This window comes from Cucurbita pepo, chromosome LG10 (genome assembly GCF_002806865.2).
Source record: "Cucurbita pepo subsp. pepo cultivar mu-cu-16 chromosome LG10, ASM280686v2, whole genome shotgun sequence".
Taxonomy (NCBI): domain Eukaryota; kingdom Viridiplantae; phylum Streptophyta; class Magnoliopsida; order Cucurbitales; family Cucurbitaceae; genus Cucurbita; species Cucurbita pepo.
The window spans coordinates 5052830-5069996 of NC_036647.1; the positions used below are offsets into that span (position 1 = coordinate 5052830).

A 17167-nucleotide genomic window follows, 5' to 3' on the forward strand; every position below is an offset into this window, starting at 1 on the left:
AGAAGAAGAAGAAGAAGAAGGGAATGGAAATGGGGTGGCGATACTCGGGAGAAAGCCGGACATTTGGGTGGTGGCTCATGAAGACGAGGTCGGAGAGATGGGATTTGCGAGGCCGACAGAGCGGCGTTCCAATTCCGAACAGGAAAAGGAACAAACTTTGGGTCGCTCTAAAGATCAAAATATGAAAAACACGACCAAATCAAGAGCTGTAACTAAATATTGAATTTAAATTGTTCGGAGGGGAAGGTGTGGATGATCGGAATTCAATTGCTTGGTCAAACTTCAACCCCGTTTTTTTCCTTTCAATTTCTTGGCTTAAATTATGGTTTTGGAGATTATATATTATTGTTGGATGAATGTTAGTTGGAAACTACCAGTTTCTGATCTTTTCAAATTCAAAGCTTTGTGGTCGGTCAAGGTCAACTCAGACCAAAGACTTTTGATAAAAATTCGCCGCTTTTCTCGTTGTCTAATCAACTCACACGAATGAAGGCCTGAAAAAGAAAGCCCATTTTGGCTCAAGTCCAGCTTCCTATTTGTAACCCATTTTTTAACAGAAAAAAAAAAAAAAAATTATTAAGAATATTTCATTATTTAAATATTTATTAAGGCCTCATTTGCTTACCTGGAATAAAAATTAATAAAAATGGAAAATGTTATTCATATATTATTTATTGAAAGTTACATTTAAATATTTATTCCCGGCTTGGTTTCATTTCACTTTTTATTTACTTTTAGGTTACATTAATCTACTGATTAATTATAGTCATAAAATATGAAAATTATGAAATTATGGCGGAGTAACTTAGGTTTTGAAGGTAATTTTATATAATTTAGATGACATTTGAAACTAATTTAATACATGAACGGGATGTAATGTGATGTCCCATGTGCTCGGGTCTGAACTGTTCCTTCTTCATTACCCTTTTTCTTTCATTCTCTCTCTCTTCTCTCTCACATGCATCGTACCAAACAAAATCCCCTCCCCACCCATCAAAACATTCTTCAATTATTAACCCTTTACTGCAAAATTGCCATCTTTATTCTTCTTTCCTTTCTATTTTCCAACAACCACCAGACTTTAATAGTTCAAACTCACGGTTGCGTTTATTTTTATTGCATTGAGTTAAGTCCGTTACAGTTTACATATGGAAAGATTCTCCTCATATTCGTGTGTAGTTTTAATTTATTCATATACTTACTGTAACGACAGGTTAGGTTATTATATTAAATATTTGGTGTTTTTAACGATACCTTATGCATTTTTCTTTTGTGCTACAAATAAAATTGAGTTTAATGCTCTCATACACATCCTTATCTTGTGGGAAGCTAGAATCATGCATATTCTTGGTTTTGCATTTCCATACATAGAAAGCTATTTGTTGAAGCATAATTGAATGAGTTGTTTGTTTGGTTTTGGGTTGAGGCAAGGGTAACAAAAAATGGCATAAAAGTCTGTCATTACAACAAGAAGTGATGTTAGGGTTCCGTAAGGGAATTGGAATTTATCCATTTTCATGAAACTTGTGAGGGTTTTGCAGAATTTGCAAATGGGAGATTTTATTGCACAAATTGAGACAGAAGAAGAAACAAGAAAGTGACTGAGATGGCGATTACAAGACGTACTCTAGTATTTGTAATACTTAATTGTTGATGCCATGGAGTTGTTGCCAAAGCTTTGGACTCATGTACTGACACTCATAAATGGATCTGTGATGATGCGTGGAGTATTATAATTAAACCCTCACAAAAAGGGAATCAATGTTCTCAACCATCCCGACTTTATCTCGGTTTGGTTTAGTTTCGTTTTCGAGTATCTATCATAGCCTACCGCCAACAGATATTGTCTTGTTTGGACTTTCTTGGACTTTCCTTTAAACGCGTCTATTAATAAGAGGTTCTCAGTGTACTTGTTCGCATACTACTTAGTAATGTGGCATACCATTTATAACCCCCAAGCCCACCACTCGTAGATATTATTTGGACTTTCTCTGGACAATATTGTTCTCTTTGGACTTTTCTTTCTAGACTTCCCTTCAAGATTGTAAAATGCGTCTACTAATAAAAGATTTCTAGCATCCTTGTTGGCATATCATTCCGTAACTTGACATACCATTTGTAACCCTCAAACCCACCTCACTCAGTAACTTGGCATACCATTTGTAATCGCTCAAACACACCGCTAGTAGATATTGTCCGCTGTAACCCGTTACGTATCGTCGTTAGCCTCACAATTTTAAAACTTGCCTATTACGGGAGGTTTCCACATCTTATAAAGAATGTTTCGTTTCCCTCTCCAACTTACATGGGATCTCACATGAAATGTCATTGCCTTTATATGATATTATTACCGAGGGTTCTTCACATATTTCCATGCACATTTTTTAAACCTAATCTTCGAGGAAAACGAAGATCGTAACAAGGTTATTACTAGACAGTCGTGGTAGAAAATAAAAAAATGGGTAAAAAAGAAATGGAAATTTATAGAAATAATGGAACACGAACTCTTAAATATTCCACAATAATATTCTCACTTCGATCGATACGCACCTAATTTACAAATGTATGTATGTTTATGTATATGGGTTTTTTTTATTGAAAGCAAGAAATTTTCTAACTTTTTTTCAATTCTTTTTCAATTTACTTGTGTGAACAATATTGTTAAATNAAAAAAAAAAAAAAAAAAAAAAAAAAAAAAAAAAAAAAAAAAAAAAAAAAAAAAAACAGAGAGAAATAACAAAGTCACGGCGGTGCAATTTTATTTATCTAGCGCCGCCAAGGCGGAGCTCAAGATCCAAATCCTCAACGGAGGTATGAGTAAGTCCAATTACCTCTGATCGGAAAAGGAAAGCCAGAGTGGCCGGCACGTGATCGGGTCTCTTTCTCTTGGTACAAACAGCGGCCTGATCCTTGAGGAAATCGTGGCTTGTTTTAGGGTGTTGTTGAAGATCGATTTGGGGTTTGAAAGATTGATGCTTTAATCTAGCCCGATCACGGCGGTGGACATTCATGTGACCACCCAGAGCTTGAGCCGACCGGAATTCCCTTTTGCAGAAGCTACAAGAGTAGGATCTGGGGGGCCAAACGCAGCCGCCGAGATGACCCGCAGCAGCATCCTCAGCAAAGGCTTCTTCTTCCCATGAAGCTTGGTTGATTGAAGTGGTTAAATTCCTCTTCTTTTTGTTCTTGTTTTCCCACATCATCCAGCATGGTTTGGAGTCCATTTCCATAGCGCAGAAGGTGAAAAGGTATGGAATTGAGATGAGAAAATTGCATTAAATTGGATATTTAAGGTGAATTAGTGGGTAGATATTATTCTACACCCTCTTGTTTTCCCACACCCTCTTGCCCTAACTCAACTCATCTCACTCAAACCATTATCACTTACCACAACTCATTACCTAATAATTAATTCGCAACTCTCTCTCTCTTCTTCCATTATCCACAAAATGTCCTTTAATGACCGTACATATTATTCTTTTTGGACTTTCTCTTACGAGATTTGAGGTTTCTACACTTTTACAAAGAATTTTATTCTCCTCTTCAATCGATGTCAGATCTCATAATCCACCCCCTTTTGGGGCCCACTAGCACACCATCCGGTGTCCACCTTCCTTCCCAGCTCAATATCCTCTCTGACATATCACCCGATTTCTCTTACACGTTTCGAGGTTTCCACACTTTTATAAACGATTTTGTTCTCCTCCCCAACCAATACCAATGTGAGATCTCACAATTCATCCCCTTTTGAGGCTCAGTGTCCATGATCTTATCCTTTTTGGGTTTTTTTTTTGACTTCCGCTCTAAGTTTCTAAAATACGAGGAGAGAAAAGTTTCCACACTCTTATCAACGGTTTTGTTCTCAGATCTAATGGACGTGGGAGAGTTATTAATTATTAATTAATTAGACAAATTCTCCTAATAAAATCATCCAACTCATTAGAACAACCTTATTGTTTTCAAACTCATTTGACATAAAATTAAGTGTAATTATCTAGGAGATGAAAAACCGAACATTTCTACATTAAATATTGCATCATCAAACAATTATTCCACGTACATGTGTGTGTATAATATATAAATAAATCATGTAGTCAAAATGTTTAGTTATGCTAAATAATATTATTTAATTAGAATTTATATCATAATATTTATATCCCAGAAAAATTCCTAATAGGCCCTCATGATTTCTCCAATTTGCGTAACTAGTTAGCCTATCTATTGGCCAATAAACCAAGAATTCAGAAATATAATAAACAATTCGATTTCTTGTAAGTTACAATTTGATCATTGTCGTCCCTTAAACTCTCCATTATTCAACTTAAATTATTATTATTTCATTTGGAAATTTACTTAATCCCTACTCAACAAATAAATTTTTTGTTACAATCTCATATAAGTATATATAATTTCTATTAATCAATTTTTTTTTTTTTTTAAAAAAATTAAATAGCACACAAACAACTGTCATGTCGTAAAGTATGCGTGCATTGAGGTGGTTTTTTCAAACGACATGATAAGATAAGCAATCACTACAAGGGGAGTAAGATTCAGATTACCTTGTTGATCGAATATCTGAAGGCAAGAACATTGTTTGAGATTCGAATCACTTCACAAGCAAGATTGATCATCGTCGAGCTTGAATGATTCTATATGCAACCTAAACTACATAGATTTGCAAAAAAACTTAGTCATTCGCTAAACAAGAGCACAGATGCTCCTTTTACTAAATTTTCCAAGTCTTCTTACAAATACAACATATATGTCTTTATATAGCCTCAAAGAGTTATAACCTTCCTACTTAATGGCCATAATTAATAATTTTAAGTTAGAGTAAATAAAAAATCTTAAAATACATTAATAAATTCAGTAACTCTGAATCGTAATCGACTCAAAATTTATAACATGAAACTTCATTCTTCTTCAATGTGGCATGAATTGAAATATCGTTTTGATAATTTCAACAATATTTTCTTCGCATCTTCATTAAAGCATATTGTATGATTGATATCTCTTAGTTCATATCACGACATCAATATTATGAAGGCGTCAACAAAATTTAGACTTGGAACGACATTAGATATGATTCATAAGAAAGCGATACTTCAAAGTCATGTACCATGCGGTTTAAAGAGGTCAAGTCAATGATCCCTTTCTAACGTATATGATTTTAGCAAAAATAAGCGTATATATATATATATATATATATATATATATATATATATATATATATATATAGGTTTATTATGTTTAAATAATTGAATTAAATTAGTAAGATATAAATTAAAAGGATTGTGAAGGAAAAGAATGAAACCTAAGCTAAGAAAATATAATGTGACAAAAGTTTCAACATTATTGAAAATGAACAGATCACTCATCTTTTAATTCCAGAATAATAATTATTATTATTATTAAGACATTTGCCATTTTCTAATCGACTGTCCCAATCCTTCAAATATGATTTCCTTTGCAACTTGATCCGTAAATCCAGAGAGAACCTCCATTTTTTTTAAAAAAAATTTTATTACAAAATAAAAAAACTTCAAGAAAATTCGAGATGAAGTGAGCTTATCTTACATTTTAATATATAATTGAGAAATTATTTGTGTCGGCACGAAAATTGTTGTGTTAAATGATTATAAAAAGGGAGCAACGACAAGAAATTGGGTGAGATTGGTCATATTTTTATAATATAAAGTTTTTATTTTCATGCATTCCCTTGACACAGACCCATGGAATAACAATAATATTTCAAACTTATCTCACCCAAATTTAAAACACCCATTAACAGTGTATTTTAGATCTGATGATATTAATAACATAAATTATTGTATGTGTATTCACAATATATGGTTCAAAGATTCGAGCCTAAGCAAAGGAAGGTGTTCTTGCATGTTTCGTGGGATGTGCTGACTTCTAGATCAACCCTCTCATCCATTTTTAACCTATTATACACTCGTTTTTACGAGTAATAGATCGTAGTTAAAAAATATAATGCATGTATGTATGACACGTACTTGAGTAATTTTAAAAATATATAACGAGAAATAATTGCTGAAAAATGTTCCATTATATAAAATATTAGTTCATGCAAATTTTTTGTAAAATGGGATTTTGGGTTGAAAACAAGCCAAGCCCATCACAAAATTATGTCCGTTGGGCCCAACGTGGGCCGAGACATTTTCTTTTTCAAATTATTGCATATGATTATAGCGTATATTTTTATAATTAAAAAAAATATATAATTATTAAATTGATTTAAAAAAATAATGATAATTAAGCGTGGCATACGTGGGTCTATTTAAACCGTGGATTTAGAAGTGGCGATCTCCAATGTAAATCGGTATATAAATAAATGTGGTACCCACGTGGCAAGCATTTGGAAAGGTTCGGATTTGAAAAGTCTTTGGCTTCCAGAAACTTCCAGCTTAATCTTGTGGCGATCTCAAACGCGGCCACGATTTCTCCACGTGTCCAATGACCACGTCGATATCCGACGTGGCTCACGTTACATCTCTGTAAATGATACGATCCATTCCTTTTAAATTATTTCGAAATTTACCTTTTTTGGTTTTTTCTTCTTTTTTTGGCTGAATTTTCATGTGCGGATGCATCGGAATGCAAAGAGAGAAAGATGAAGTAAAGCTTTCCGTTTCTTCTTCTCTACAGAATAGTTTTTGTTTTCTGAATGAAATTAGAATTTCTCTGAGTTGTTATTTGTCGGTTTCGAATGGATTAGGGAGGAGAATGCAGCAGGACAGAACTGTGCAAAAATGGCGAACAAAATCGATGCCCTTGTTTTTATGTGGGGTTATCTTCCCGGAGCTTTGCCGGATAAATCCCTTTTGCTCTCGCCGGAGCCCGTGCGGCTTCCGGGTTCAATCGAAGGCGGGGATTCGTGGAAGGAAGTCTGCGGCGGTGGTTGTGGGTTTGCTATGGCCATTTCAGGTTTTAAAGCTCTCGATCCTTGGAATCTTGTTCTTATTGTTTTCTGGAATTCGGGGTTTTTTTTTTTTTTTTTTTTTTTTTTTTTTTTTTGAATTTTGGTCGATGAACTGTTCATGGATTTGGGTTTTAGATTCTGGAAAGTTAATTACGTGGGGTGCGGCGGATGAGGAAAGTCAAATTTACCTGACTTCGGGAAAACATGGGGTAATGTGGATGTTTGAGTGAAAAACTTCTTTGATTTTATTTTTATGCGTGCTCTTGGAATTGATTTGGAATCTTCTTCGAGCTGCAACATTGTTAAGGAGATTCCTGAGGCGTTTCCTCTTCCAACTGAGGCTTTGGTGGTGAAGGCTGATGCCGGTTGGGCTCATTGTGTCTCCGTTACAGGTACCGTTTCATTCTCTTTGTTGCAACCTAAACTTGTAAGGGAATTTCAGATGATTTCTTGTTTCTGGGAAGGTGTTATGTTGTTGATATGATAGATTATTTTGAGGATTGAAACATGTTCTCTTCCATTGTAAAGGATATTTCTCTGCTTAAGAAGTTATAACAAATGTACAGAGGCTGGCGAAGTGTACACATGGGGCTGGAGCGAGTGCATACCTTCCATGAAAACATTGCGAGATTTGGCCATTGGGGGAGCTATGTTAAAGGATTCTACTGGGAAACAAACTCTACCCACAACTGAGCAAGGTAATTTTCAAGTTCTTGTGAAAATGGGCAGGGGAGTTAGCAAAACCAATAGATTATATGTATTCTTGATATTGTTATCCTGGATACTAATTTGATTCATGAAATCCAACAAGTGAACTGTTTCGAAGTTTTGGTAGATTTGATTGTTTAAATGTATATGTTCTTCATAGTTGAATCTCAAGACTGGAACGTAGTTGATAGAACGGATTCCCAACTTGACAACAAAAGGGTTGGAGAGGAAACTGCAAAGCGAAGAAAAATCAATTCAGTTAAGGAAGATGCTGAAGTTTCTAGTCCGGGAGATGAGCTATTTACTGCATTACCATGTCTTGTAAATTTTGGGCCGGGAGTGAAGATTGCTGCGGTTGCAGCTGGTGGACGCCACACTTTAGCTCTATCAGGTAAATCTCTGATGCAGAAGCCACCCACATGCTCACGATTTGCAGACGTAATTTAGCGTTTTGTGGTTACACTGCATAGTTTTGTAGGGTATATCAAGTACGAAGCTATGGAAGATTTTTGATGTAAAGAAAAAAGACACCCTGATGCATCATTATATTAACTGAAGTTTCAGATATGGGACAGGTGTGGGGTTGGGGCCATGGAGGTGAAGGACAGTTAGGTTTGGGTACTCGGGTGAAGATGGTATCTTCCCCTCATATCATTCCTTGCATTGAATTGCCTACTTCTGCTAAAGATAGGTCTTCAGTAATTTATCAAGGATCCAAAGCGGCTGCTGGTAAAGTGATCGGAAATTATGTGAAGGGGATTGCTTGTGGAGGTCGCCATAGCATCGTAGTAACAGGTGAGAATATACGATATCCTTCTTTGTTTAGTCTAAAAGTATCATACAGCCAGAGTTTTGGTTTTTTTGCCATCAATACCTCTTCTTTTATAGTCTGTTTCACTCTGCTTATATATGGTTAACGTATCAGATACTGGTGCATTGCTTACTTTCGGATGGGGACTATATGGACAGGTCTGTTTTCTTTCCCTATTGTCTTTCTATGGCGAAGCTCTTCTCGAAGATCAAACTATAAGCCATTTTAAGCAACAAAATGCCTTAAGTACTCTACTGCAAGCACGCCATTCTTATTGTGTTAAACGTACCAATATTGTTTAGTTATCTTCGTATGACGGCTTTTATTAATCCAGTGTGGGCAAGGGAACACCAATGATCTACTGAGACCGACATTTGTGTCTTCTTTATCGGGTACCCAAGTGGAAAACATTTCTGCTGGATTATGGCACACTCTTTGTATTACTGCTGAAGGTCTTATCTATGTCTTTGGGGGCAACCAGTTTGGACAGTTGGGAACTGGTGCTGACCAGGGTGAGGTACTTTTTCTGTTCTGCCTGAGCGTTTCCATGAATTTGTAAGCGATGTTGTGTCTAGATGAGAATGGAAGAAAGAACAAGTAAAGTTGTCAAACTGCTTGGATTAGATTGTCTCTGGTTTTTAAGCGTGAGATGTCTGCTTCTATTCCCACTACTAAGTGATTTTACCATCAAAGAACTTATGATGAAACTGCTTGGATTAGTCTTTAGTCTTCATAGAATTTCCTTTTATTTTGTTACTTTAGACTGTACCAAGGCTTTTGGATGCTCCGATCTTGGGAAGTAAGCGTGCAAAAAGAATTTCTTGTGGCGCTCGACACAATGCCGTACTAACAGGTATCGTAAGCCTATGATTTTACTATTCAATCTACTGAAATGAATGTGGGTTGAAGTGATCCCACGACACCATTTTGTTGACCTCGTATGTGTTATTTCTTGCTCTAATCTTTTCCCTTACTGATTTTCTTAAAGATGATGGCCAGTTATTTTCTTGGGGTTGGAATAAATATGGCCAGGTACTCTGATTCTTTCAGCTTAAGAAGTCAGTTTCGATGTCCTGCTGCATTTTTATCGATATCTTTCGTGTTTTCGCAGCTTGGTCTTGGAGATTCAATCGATCGCAACATACCATCTAAGGTTCCCATCGATGGATGCTTACCGCAAAATATCGTTTGTGGTTGGTGGCACACGCTCATGTTGGCCGAGGCTGAACCATCGAAGTAATTGTTGTAAGTTATCAATCTGAAGGAGGTAGAACCATATGATCTGGTTAACATGTTCATTTGTTTGTTTAGACTGGTTAGTTAGTTGAGTAGCAGTAGATATCAAACTTGCATTTTCACATTGTGTTCAGTAGAGGATATAGCCAGATATTGTTGTTAACTGCTTGAATCTGGGCTGCTTCCATTCTAGAACTTGAGTTGAAAAAAAAAATCTCTGAACTTCTTCAAACTCCACTTCTGTAAAATATAATTTAAACATAATTTTGGGGGTTGGCCTTTCAATTCTGTTGCATCATTTGTTTTTGGTGTGATCAGGTGATGGATTTAGTTTAGGTGCTTGGTTGATAAGCTTCATTATTGAGGCTTCCCTCTGAAGGAAAATCATGTTGATCTTGATATTGATATTAAATTAGTAGCCAGTATGTAACTTGTTCCATGGGACTTGTCAAAGTTTAAAGCAAGAAACATGTGTATATATGAGAGAAAAAAAAAAAAGGAGGGAAATCATTCATAAAATTGCACAAGAGAATAACATAAGATATGTCCAAAACAATTCATACATCTTAGTTCCATTCATATAATGTAGTAACTTGGAAGTAGTGGTAGTCAAATCCATGTTCATTTCAGTCTCGGATATTGTCTTTTTTAGGGTTTCTTTCTTAAACCTACCTTTGCTAGCATATATTGTCTATCTCTGAAATTTTCATTTCTTGTCCATTGCTAGCATATATTGTCATCTCTAGAATTTTTCTTTCAAGTTCATCGTTAGAGGTTTCTACACCCTGCAAAGAATGCTTCATTTTCTTTCCCGACTGATATAGGTTAGAGTGAGTTGGTAACCTTCGTATGGTTTGGGGTTACTTCCAATCTCAAATGGGTTTCTGAGTGTAGACCATATATATAAGCAAATTGGAACCCATCTGCTGATATGAACAGCGCTCAAGAACAATACAAACAAGCAAACCGAGGAGCCTTGAATCAGAAGCTACTAATACCAAGAAACCCTCCAAATAATAATAATAAAAAACCAAACTTGAAAACAAGAAAGAAAAGATAATTAATAAAGAAAGGATATTTGGTGGAAGATTGCAATGCCAAATGGAGATTTAGTTTGGATATAGCTTTCTGTAGCTATCAGAAGGGCCTTGGACTCGATTTTGGCCAAATCTTGATTGTGGGTTAGCGTGAGAAGCTGGATTCTCAAATCCAAACAAACCCCATATAACATTTCATCCCCCAAATCTTTCAATAACCCCATAAAACCAAACCCATCTGCTCTCTTCTCTTCTCTTCTCTTCTCTTCAAAGAAGCCAAATCAAGTAATAACCTTTGTGGTTGTAGAGGAAGATGGAGGGCCTCATTCCATTCCTTTACAAAGCCATTGTCCACTACAGAAATGGCTATAACGAAGCCGATACCCAACCGTCATGGCGCTGCGACGAGTCTCCCTCTGCTTCAGCTTCATATGTAAGACTTGCAGGTGATGAACAAGACAGTGCCTCTTCTTCTTCTTCTTCTTCTTCTTCTAATGGCAGTGTTAGAATATCAGCTTCTGGGATTCAATCTCCTTTGCGTCGTTTGGTTCCCCGTCGAGTTGCTGCTTGAAATGAAAATTAAAGTGAAAGAAAGTAGAAAGCTTAAGCTTGGTGATTATGGATAAGTTGTTGCTTGTAATTTAAGTTTGTAGCCGTTGGGTTTGGAAGTATGAGGTGTGTGTGTGTGTGCGCGCGCAGAAAGAAGTCTCCAAAGGGAGAACTGTGGCCTGTGAGTGATGGTCCGGCCAAGAGGGCCGCCGTGTGTATGGTGGTTTGTTCAAAGCAATTATATATATTTTCAACTATTTTTATTTGTTTAAATATGTTTAAGCTTAAGATATAAAGATTCCTTAACATATATTTTTCAATTTTGTTTCTTGTTTTTCATTTTTTGATTTAAATACTATTTTCGAAACCTCTCATTAACAGACATATTACTAATTAACTACGAAGTTGTTTTTCTTTAATTTTATTGTCATATACATTTATTTATTTATTGAAATAAAGTCTTATATATATATATATANTATATATATATATATATATATATATATATATATATTTAAGCTAATAAATTTAATCTCTAAATGGTTTTTTTTTTCTTAATTGCCACTATCACGTAAGTTAAATGATTAAAAATAAATAATTAATTAATTAAAAACAACCTTAGAAAAAGAACAAAACAATTAATAAAATAATAGGTAGGTAGACAATTTATTTGGTTCACATTATATTAAGTAAAACGTGACAAATTGGAAGTTTAAAATATCTACGAGTTGATGTGTCAATTTTTTATAGAAATGTCAAAATATAAATATATTTTTTTATATTTTGATCAATAAATAATTAGTTTAAACCGGAGGTTTAAGAGATAACACTGACTATTTAGAAAGATTTTATCATACTAAAAAGGTAAATTCTAAATTTTAAAATCATATAAACTAAATTTTAACCTTTTCATATTCCTATAAATTAAATTTTGTAATTTAATCTTTAAAATCTATTATTTTTTGTTATATTTACATAATATCAGTTTGTTTTATATGTTTTATGAATTTTTTTACGACATAACGTTAAACTTGTGTGAAAATATTATGATACGGACTAAAGAAAAAAAAAAAGATTTGATTGGAGAAATTAATATGGTCATTGTAAATATTGTCATTATCGAACTTTCGCTTACCGTCTTTCTCTCAAAATTTTAAAATGTGTCTATTGGAAAGACGTTTCCATTTCCATTTTTGAACGAAGAAGCATCAGATGTAATTAAATGGGGGGAATGAGTGTATTTTAAAGGCGAGGAAGAGAGTGGTTTGGATGAGGAAGTTTGTTGTTGGCAGATAAACGTGTGTTTGAGAGAGCAGAGATCCTCATTTTATGGCGGAACTCACTCAAAGGGAAAACAATGGAATCCATATAAAGTCTTCGACAATGGAAGACGAAGAGACGACCAGAAAAAGAAAACCCAATTCTCTCCATTCATTAATAATACCCTTTCTGTCTCACCAAAAACCAGACCAAATAAGGTAACCCCACCTCTGTTTTCTCTGTTTTCTCTGTTCTCTCTGTTCTCTCTGTTCTCTCTTTCCAACCAAACTTCCAGAATAAACAACGTTGGAGATTCAGAAGCCCCAAAAACATGGAAAAACTCTCGCATTTTGATCTCAACACTGGAGCAACCATTCCGGCTGTCGGCCTCGGAACATGGAAAGCCCCTCCCGGCGAGGTCGGAGAAGCTGTCAAAACCGCTGTCAAGGTTTCTCTGCATCATTACATATCTAAATTGCACTTAGTTTAGAGTCAAAATTGATGGGTTTGTCTGTTTCTATGTGCAGGCTGGTTATAGGCATATTGATTGTGCTCATGTCTACGACAATGAAAAAGAGGTTTTCTTTTTGCCTTCTTCTTAACATAATTCTGTACATGGAATTCATAAACTCTGTTGCAGGTAGGAGCAGCATTTAAGGAGCTGTTTTCAACGGGCGTAGTCCAGCGAAGTGAGATATTCATCACTTCTAAACTCTGGTAATCCCATCATGTTTTGTACTAAAACCCCATCATGATTTACATCAAAATTAGTAGTGATTTTGCGTTCATCTCCTCCACAGGTGCAGCGATCAAGCACCTGAAGATGTCTGCAAAGCATTGAGCAAAAGCTTAGAAAATCTTCAACTTGATTACATCGATCTCTATCTTGTACGCCTTTCTTATACCCTATGAAATGCTGATGTGACTATTAGGAATCACGAACCTTTACGATAGTATGATATTGTTTGTTTTTGGCTTTTTTAAAAGGTCTCGACCAATGGAAATAGTATTCCTTACTTATAAACAATCCTGAATTGTGACATGTTTATTTCAGGTACATTGGCCATTCAGGACGAAACCCGGGTCGAGAGGGTTCGCTCCTGAGGTCATGGCGCCGTTGTGCATTGCGGAAACGTGGAACGCGATGGAGGGATTGTATGCATCTGGGCAAGCAAGAGCCATTGGTGTAAGCAACTTCTCAACAAAAAAGCTTCAAGATTTGCTCAAAACTGCAAAAGTTCCACCGGCTGTTAACCAAGTTGAATGCCACCCAGTTTGGCAGCAGCCTGCACTTCACAACCTCTGCAAATCCACCGGCGTTCATCTTTCGGTACATTTTCTAAATCCATTAGCTATCAATAATCAACAGACACACAAATTTACATAGAAAATTGGATGATGGGTGCAGGCATATTCTCCATTGGGATCTCCAGGGAGCTGGGTGAAGGGTGAAATCTTGAAGGAGCCAATTCTCATAGAAATTTCAGAGAAGCTGAACAAGTCACCGGCGCAGGTGGCCCTCCGATGGGGCATCCAAAGTGGCCACAGTGTTCTTCCAAAGAGCGTAAATGAATCAAGGATTGTTGAAAACCTTAGCTTATTTGATTGGTCCATTCCCCCTGAGCTCTTCTCAAAATTCTCACAAATTCATCAGGTAAGTAATCAATGATATTCAGCTCAAAAGCCATAGAAATTGATCTAATTTTTGCATGGATTGTATTATGCAGCAACGTCTTCTTCGCGGGGATTTTGCAGTCCATGAAACTCAAAGCCCTTATAAAAGCCTTGAAGAGCTTTGGGATGGTGAGATATGATATCCATATCCATATGAATTTGATAACAACACTTTGAATTTGTGATAAACATCGATTTGGTCATTCTTTTAGGACGCCATTTCATATTAATTCCGAGATTGTTTTGTAATAATTTATGTTGTTTTCTTTTTTAACATTTTAAGTTCTTAGTCGTTCTTACCCATTTGTCTTCTAAAATCTCAATTCATTGTTCCAAGTGTGGTATTAATTCTATATATTCAGTTCCCTTCTCAAACAATTCTCAAACAATTGTGTCGTAGTCTTCCATTATGAAATTTATTTGCGTTAAAATGATATTCATATCTTATCTACCCAGCTATGCTTGAACTGAAATAGCAAAATTTAATGGTAAGTGTTGAATATAAAAAAATTAGAATGTTTACAATATTTTTTATTACCAAAATAAAATTTTAAGAACCAAAACACGAATTTCAAGACGAACTTTTTAGAATTAAACTTATTTACTAACTTTTATTTCTTAATAATTATCTAGATTTTTCTCGGAAATTTAAAAGATAGACAATTATCTTATTCAATCACAATCATGAATAACATCATTGACGAGAGTAGAAACGTAAAGACATTGACTTATAAATTTCTTGATTTTGAGTCACCAAAACAACCCGTCAAATCAATAAGTATTTTGATAAGTCTACCGGATGCAACGCAAACTAGAAGGAGTTTTAGAAAAATACCCGATTAAGAGTTAGCAGATATATTTTCGTATTAGGGTTCAAATCTTATTTACTTGTCACTCAAATTCATGGATGCAACATTAGTGAAAAATTACTCACTCTCTGAATAACTATCAAACGTGTGGAGTAGAAAATCTATAATTCTCTAATACTTCACGGTTACAAATTACAAATATTTCTATAGTTTCTCTTTCATACACACTCGAATATCAGATAACTCAAACAATTTATTCCATAACCAAACCCGAACGGGAGTGATTTATTTGCTCCAAATACATATTCCATAAACAAACCCAAAGAAAAAACAAGACACCATAAGAACTATTCCCCAAAAAGAAGGGAAGAGATGAAAGAAGCACCGATACTCCCAATCATAGACGAAAGCATGGACGTCAAGATCCTCCCTGCCTTTCGCCCATGCTTTTGTCCATGATCTACAGGAGGAGGAACTGTTGTTGCTGCAGCATATGGATATCCTTGATAAGGATAACCATAAGGAGGATAATTGCATCCATAAGGAGGACAAGCTTGGTTCTTGGGATATCCTTGGTGAGGGTAAGGATATCCATAGTTGTAGTAAGCATATGGATACTTCATGTTTGGGACTGCCATTAGGGTTTTGTAATGAGAGCACCACCTGCTGAGGTTATAAGTAGGGGTGAGAACAAAGTCTTCCATCACCAATTTCTTATATAATAAAAAAAGACCAAGACTTAGGAAGGTTCTTACTATAAATTAAATTTATTATTTATTTAAACCGCTTTTCTTTTCGATTAAATTTCTATAGAGAGTGACATCCTCTTTTTCACATTAACCGACGTGTTATGTATCATTGTTTTCACACTTTATAAAGAATACTTCGTTCTCATCTCTAATCGATGTGGGATCTCACAATCTACCATTTTAGAGCTAACGTCTTCGCTAACACACCGCCTAATATCTACCTCTTATACCATTTGTAATAGCTAACAGATATTGTCCGCCTTAACACTTTACGTATCATCATCTGTCTCACAGTTTTAAAGCGCGTCTACGACAGAGAGGTTTCCACGTTCTTATAAGGATTGATTCGTTCCCCTGTTCAACCGAAGTGGAATCTCACATCATGGTGACGTGGACGTGGAGGTTTGAAATATGTTCTAATTGTTTTGACACAAATTTATTATATTCCTCTAAAATGCATTAAAAAATGAAAACATTAATAAATACTAAAATGGAATTTTAGAATGAACAAATCGAAAATATATAAATTTGGAGGTGGGTCCCAGGAACTTCTGACCTTGTAGCATATATTATGAATTAATTAAATATTTGATTAATGTTCATTTGACTTTATTATTACAAGACATTTATTGCTACGTAAATCACGCTGCCGTGTCGTGCCATATTATCCTAGACCTGGTCATTATATAACTAAATATTCCTTAAAAATTATAATGTCATTACATATTAAAACAAGGCTAAAGTTTGAGACGTGCAGAAATTCATAAGATATTGTATGTAAGTAAGTACTCGTGGTGGGGTTCGGGTTCTTCTTCAATTCATATTTTTGCACCTTCAATTTTGACGACCCTCGATATTGGACCAGCACTTGTTGAGCTGAACACAACGATGAATCTTAACTTAACTTTGACGAAACATGGTTACGATCTTATATTATATATTAAATCTTCATTTAATAGTTTTCCATAGTTAAAATATGTCACTTTTCATAAGCGGAAAAAAAGACAAATTTTAGTGATGACACCAATTTTTTTGTCAAAGTTTCTCCAACTCTCGGAGATATTCATACACATCAGACCGACTCAATCTAATAAATTAATAAGTTCAGCTGATTTTGGTTGAAACTTGGGTGGGAAGGCAAAGACACAGTCATCTTCAAGTTGAATTAATAATTATTGTGTGAATCCATGCAATATTAACGCACTGAAATTCTTGGTTTGTTGATTTACAATAAAAATAACGAGAAAGATCTATCTATCTTTACCGGGATAAGATATTATTCATTAGGAGTTAATATCTAAATGGATTATAAGTACAATTTACGTCTAGACAAGGCACGACTTTCAGCTCATTCTTTGTTTGAAATTTTAGGGTTTCCTCCGACACGTAGT

At 35.2% G+C, this 17167-nt stretch overlaps 3 protein-coding genes across 4 annotated transcripts; 2 read left to right on the top strand and 1 right to left on the bottom strand.

The window, feature by feature from the left end:
• Positions 1-2732: 2732 nt before the first annotated feature.
• On the bottom strand, positions 2733-3356 carry LOC111804202 (transcriptional regulator SUPERMAN-like). Its single transcript, XM_023688924.1, has one exon. The coding sequence runs from the start codon at positions 3228-3230 to the stop codon at positions 2763-2765; it is 468 nt and encodes a 155-aa protein (XP_023544692.1). The 5' UTR covers positions 3231-3356; the 3' UTR covers positions 2733-2762.
• Positions 3357-6563: 3207 nt separating this feature from the next.
• Positions 6564-9993, top strand: LOC111803804 (ultraviolet-B receptor UVR8-like). 2 transcript variants are annotated; one of them, XR_002816426.1, is made up of 12 exons: positions 6564-6639; positions 6740-6948; positions 7079-7152; positions 7251-7335; positions 7510-7641; positions 7812-8042; positions 8216-8446; positions 8577-8620; positions 8797-8974; positions 9225-9315; positions 9451-9494; positions 9574-9993. XR_002816426.1 is itself a non-coding variant. In XM_023688376.1 (12 exons), exons 1-12 carry the CDS (start codon positions 6635-6637, stop codon positions 9700-9702), a joined length of 1458 nt encoding a protein of 485 aa, XP_023544144.1. In that variant the 5' UTR covers positions 6564-6634; the 3' UTR covers positions 9703-9993. The 2 variants fall into 2 exon arrangements, 1 of the variants encoding a protein (XP_023544144.1); XM_023688376.1 differs by having other exon boundaries at positions 8797-8979.
• Positions 9994-12800: 2807 nt separating this feature from the next.
• Positions 12801-14512, top strand: LOC111804425 (NADPH-dependent aldo-keto reductase, chloroplastic-like). The gene is made up of 7 exons (XM_023689227.1): positions 12801-12992; positions 13072-13122; positions 13185-13261; positions 13345-13432; positions 13599-13874; positions 13953-14198; positions 14272-14512. The coding sequence occupies exons 1-7, from the start codon at positions 12876-12878 to the stop codon at positions 14356-14358; spliced, it is 942 nt and encodes a 313-aa protein (XP_023544995.1). The 5' UTR covers positions 12801-12875; the 3' UTR covers positions 14359-14512.
• Positions 14513-17167: the final 2655 nt, after the last annotated feature.

What these genes read in the sequence shown, in the direction of transcription:
- LOC111804202 (XM_023688924.1), bottom strand. Translation starts at nt 3,230, where the DNA reads ATGGAAATGGACTCCAAACCATGCTGGATGATGTGGGAAAACAAGAAC.
- LOC111803804 (XM_023688376.1), top strand. An exon ending in TCATTGTGTCTCCGTTACAG is followed by an intron (nt 7,336 to 7,509) that starts GTACCGTTTCAT and finishes ACAAATGTACAG; the next exon opens with AGGCTGGCGAAGTGTACACA. An exon ending in CCATAGCATCGTAGTAACAG is followed by an intron (nt 8,447 to 8,576) that starts GTGAGAATATAC and finishes TTAACGTATCAG; the next exon opens with ATACTGGTGCATTGCTTACT.
- LOC111804425 (XM_023689227.1), top strand. Translation starts at nt 12,876, where the DNA reads ATGGAAAAACTCTCGCATTTTGATCTCAACACTGGAGCAACCATTCCG. An exon ending in ATTACATCGATCTCTATCTT is followed by an intron (nt 13,433 to 13,598) that starts GTACGCCTTTCT and finishes TGTTTATTTCAG; the next exon opens with GTACATTGGCCATTCAGGAC. An exon ending in AATTCTCACAAATTCATCAG is followed by an intron (nt 14,199 to 14,271) that starts GTAAGTAATCAA and finishes TGTATTATGCAG; the next exon opens with CAACGTCTTCTTCGCGGGGA.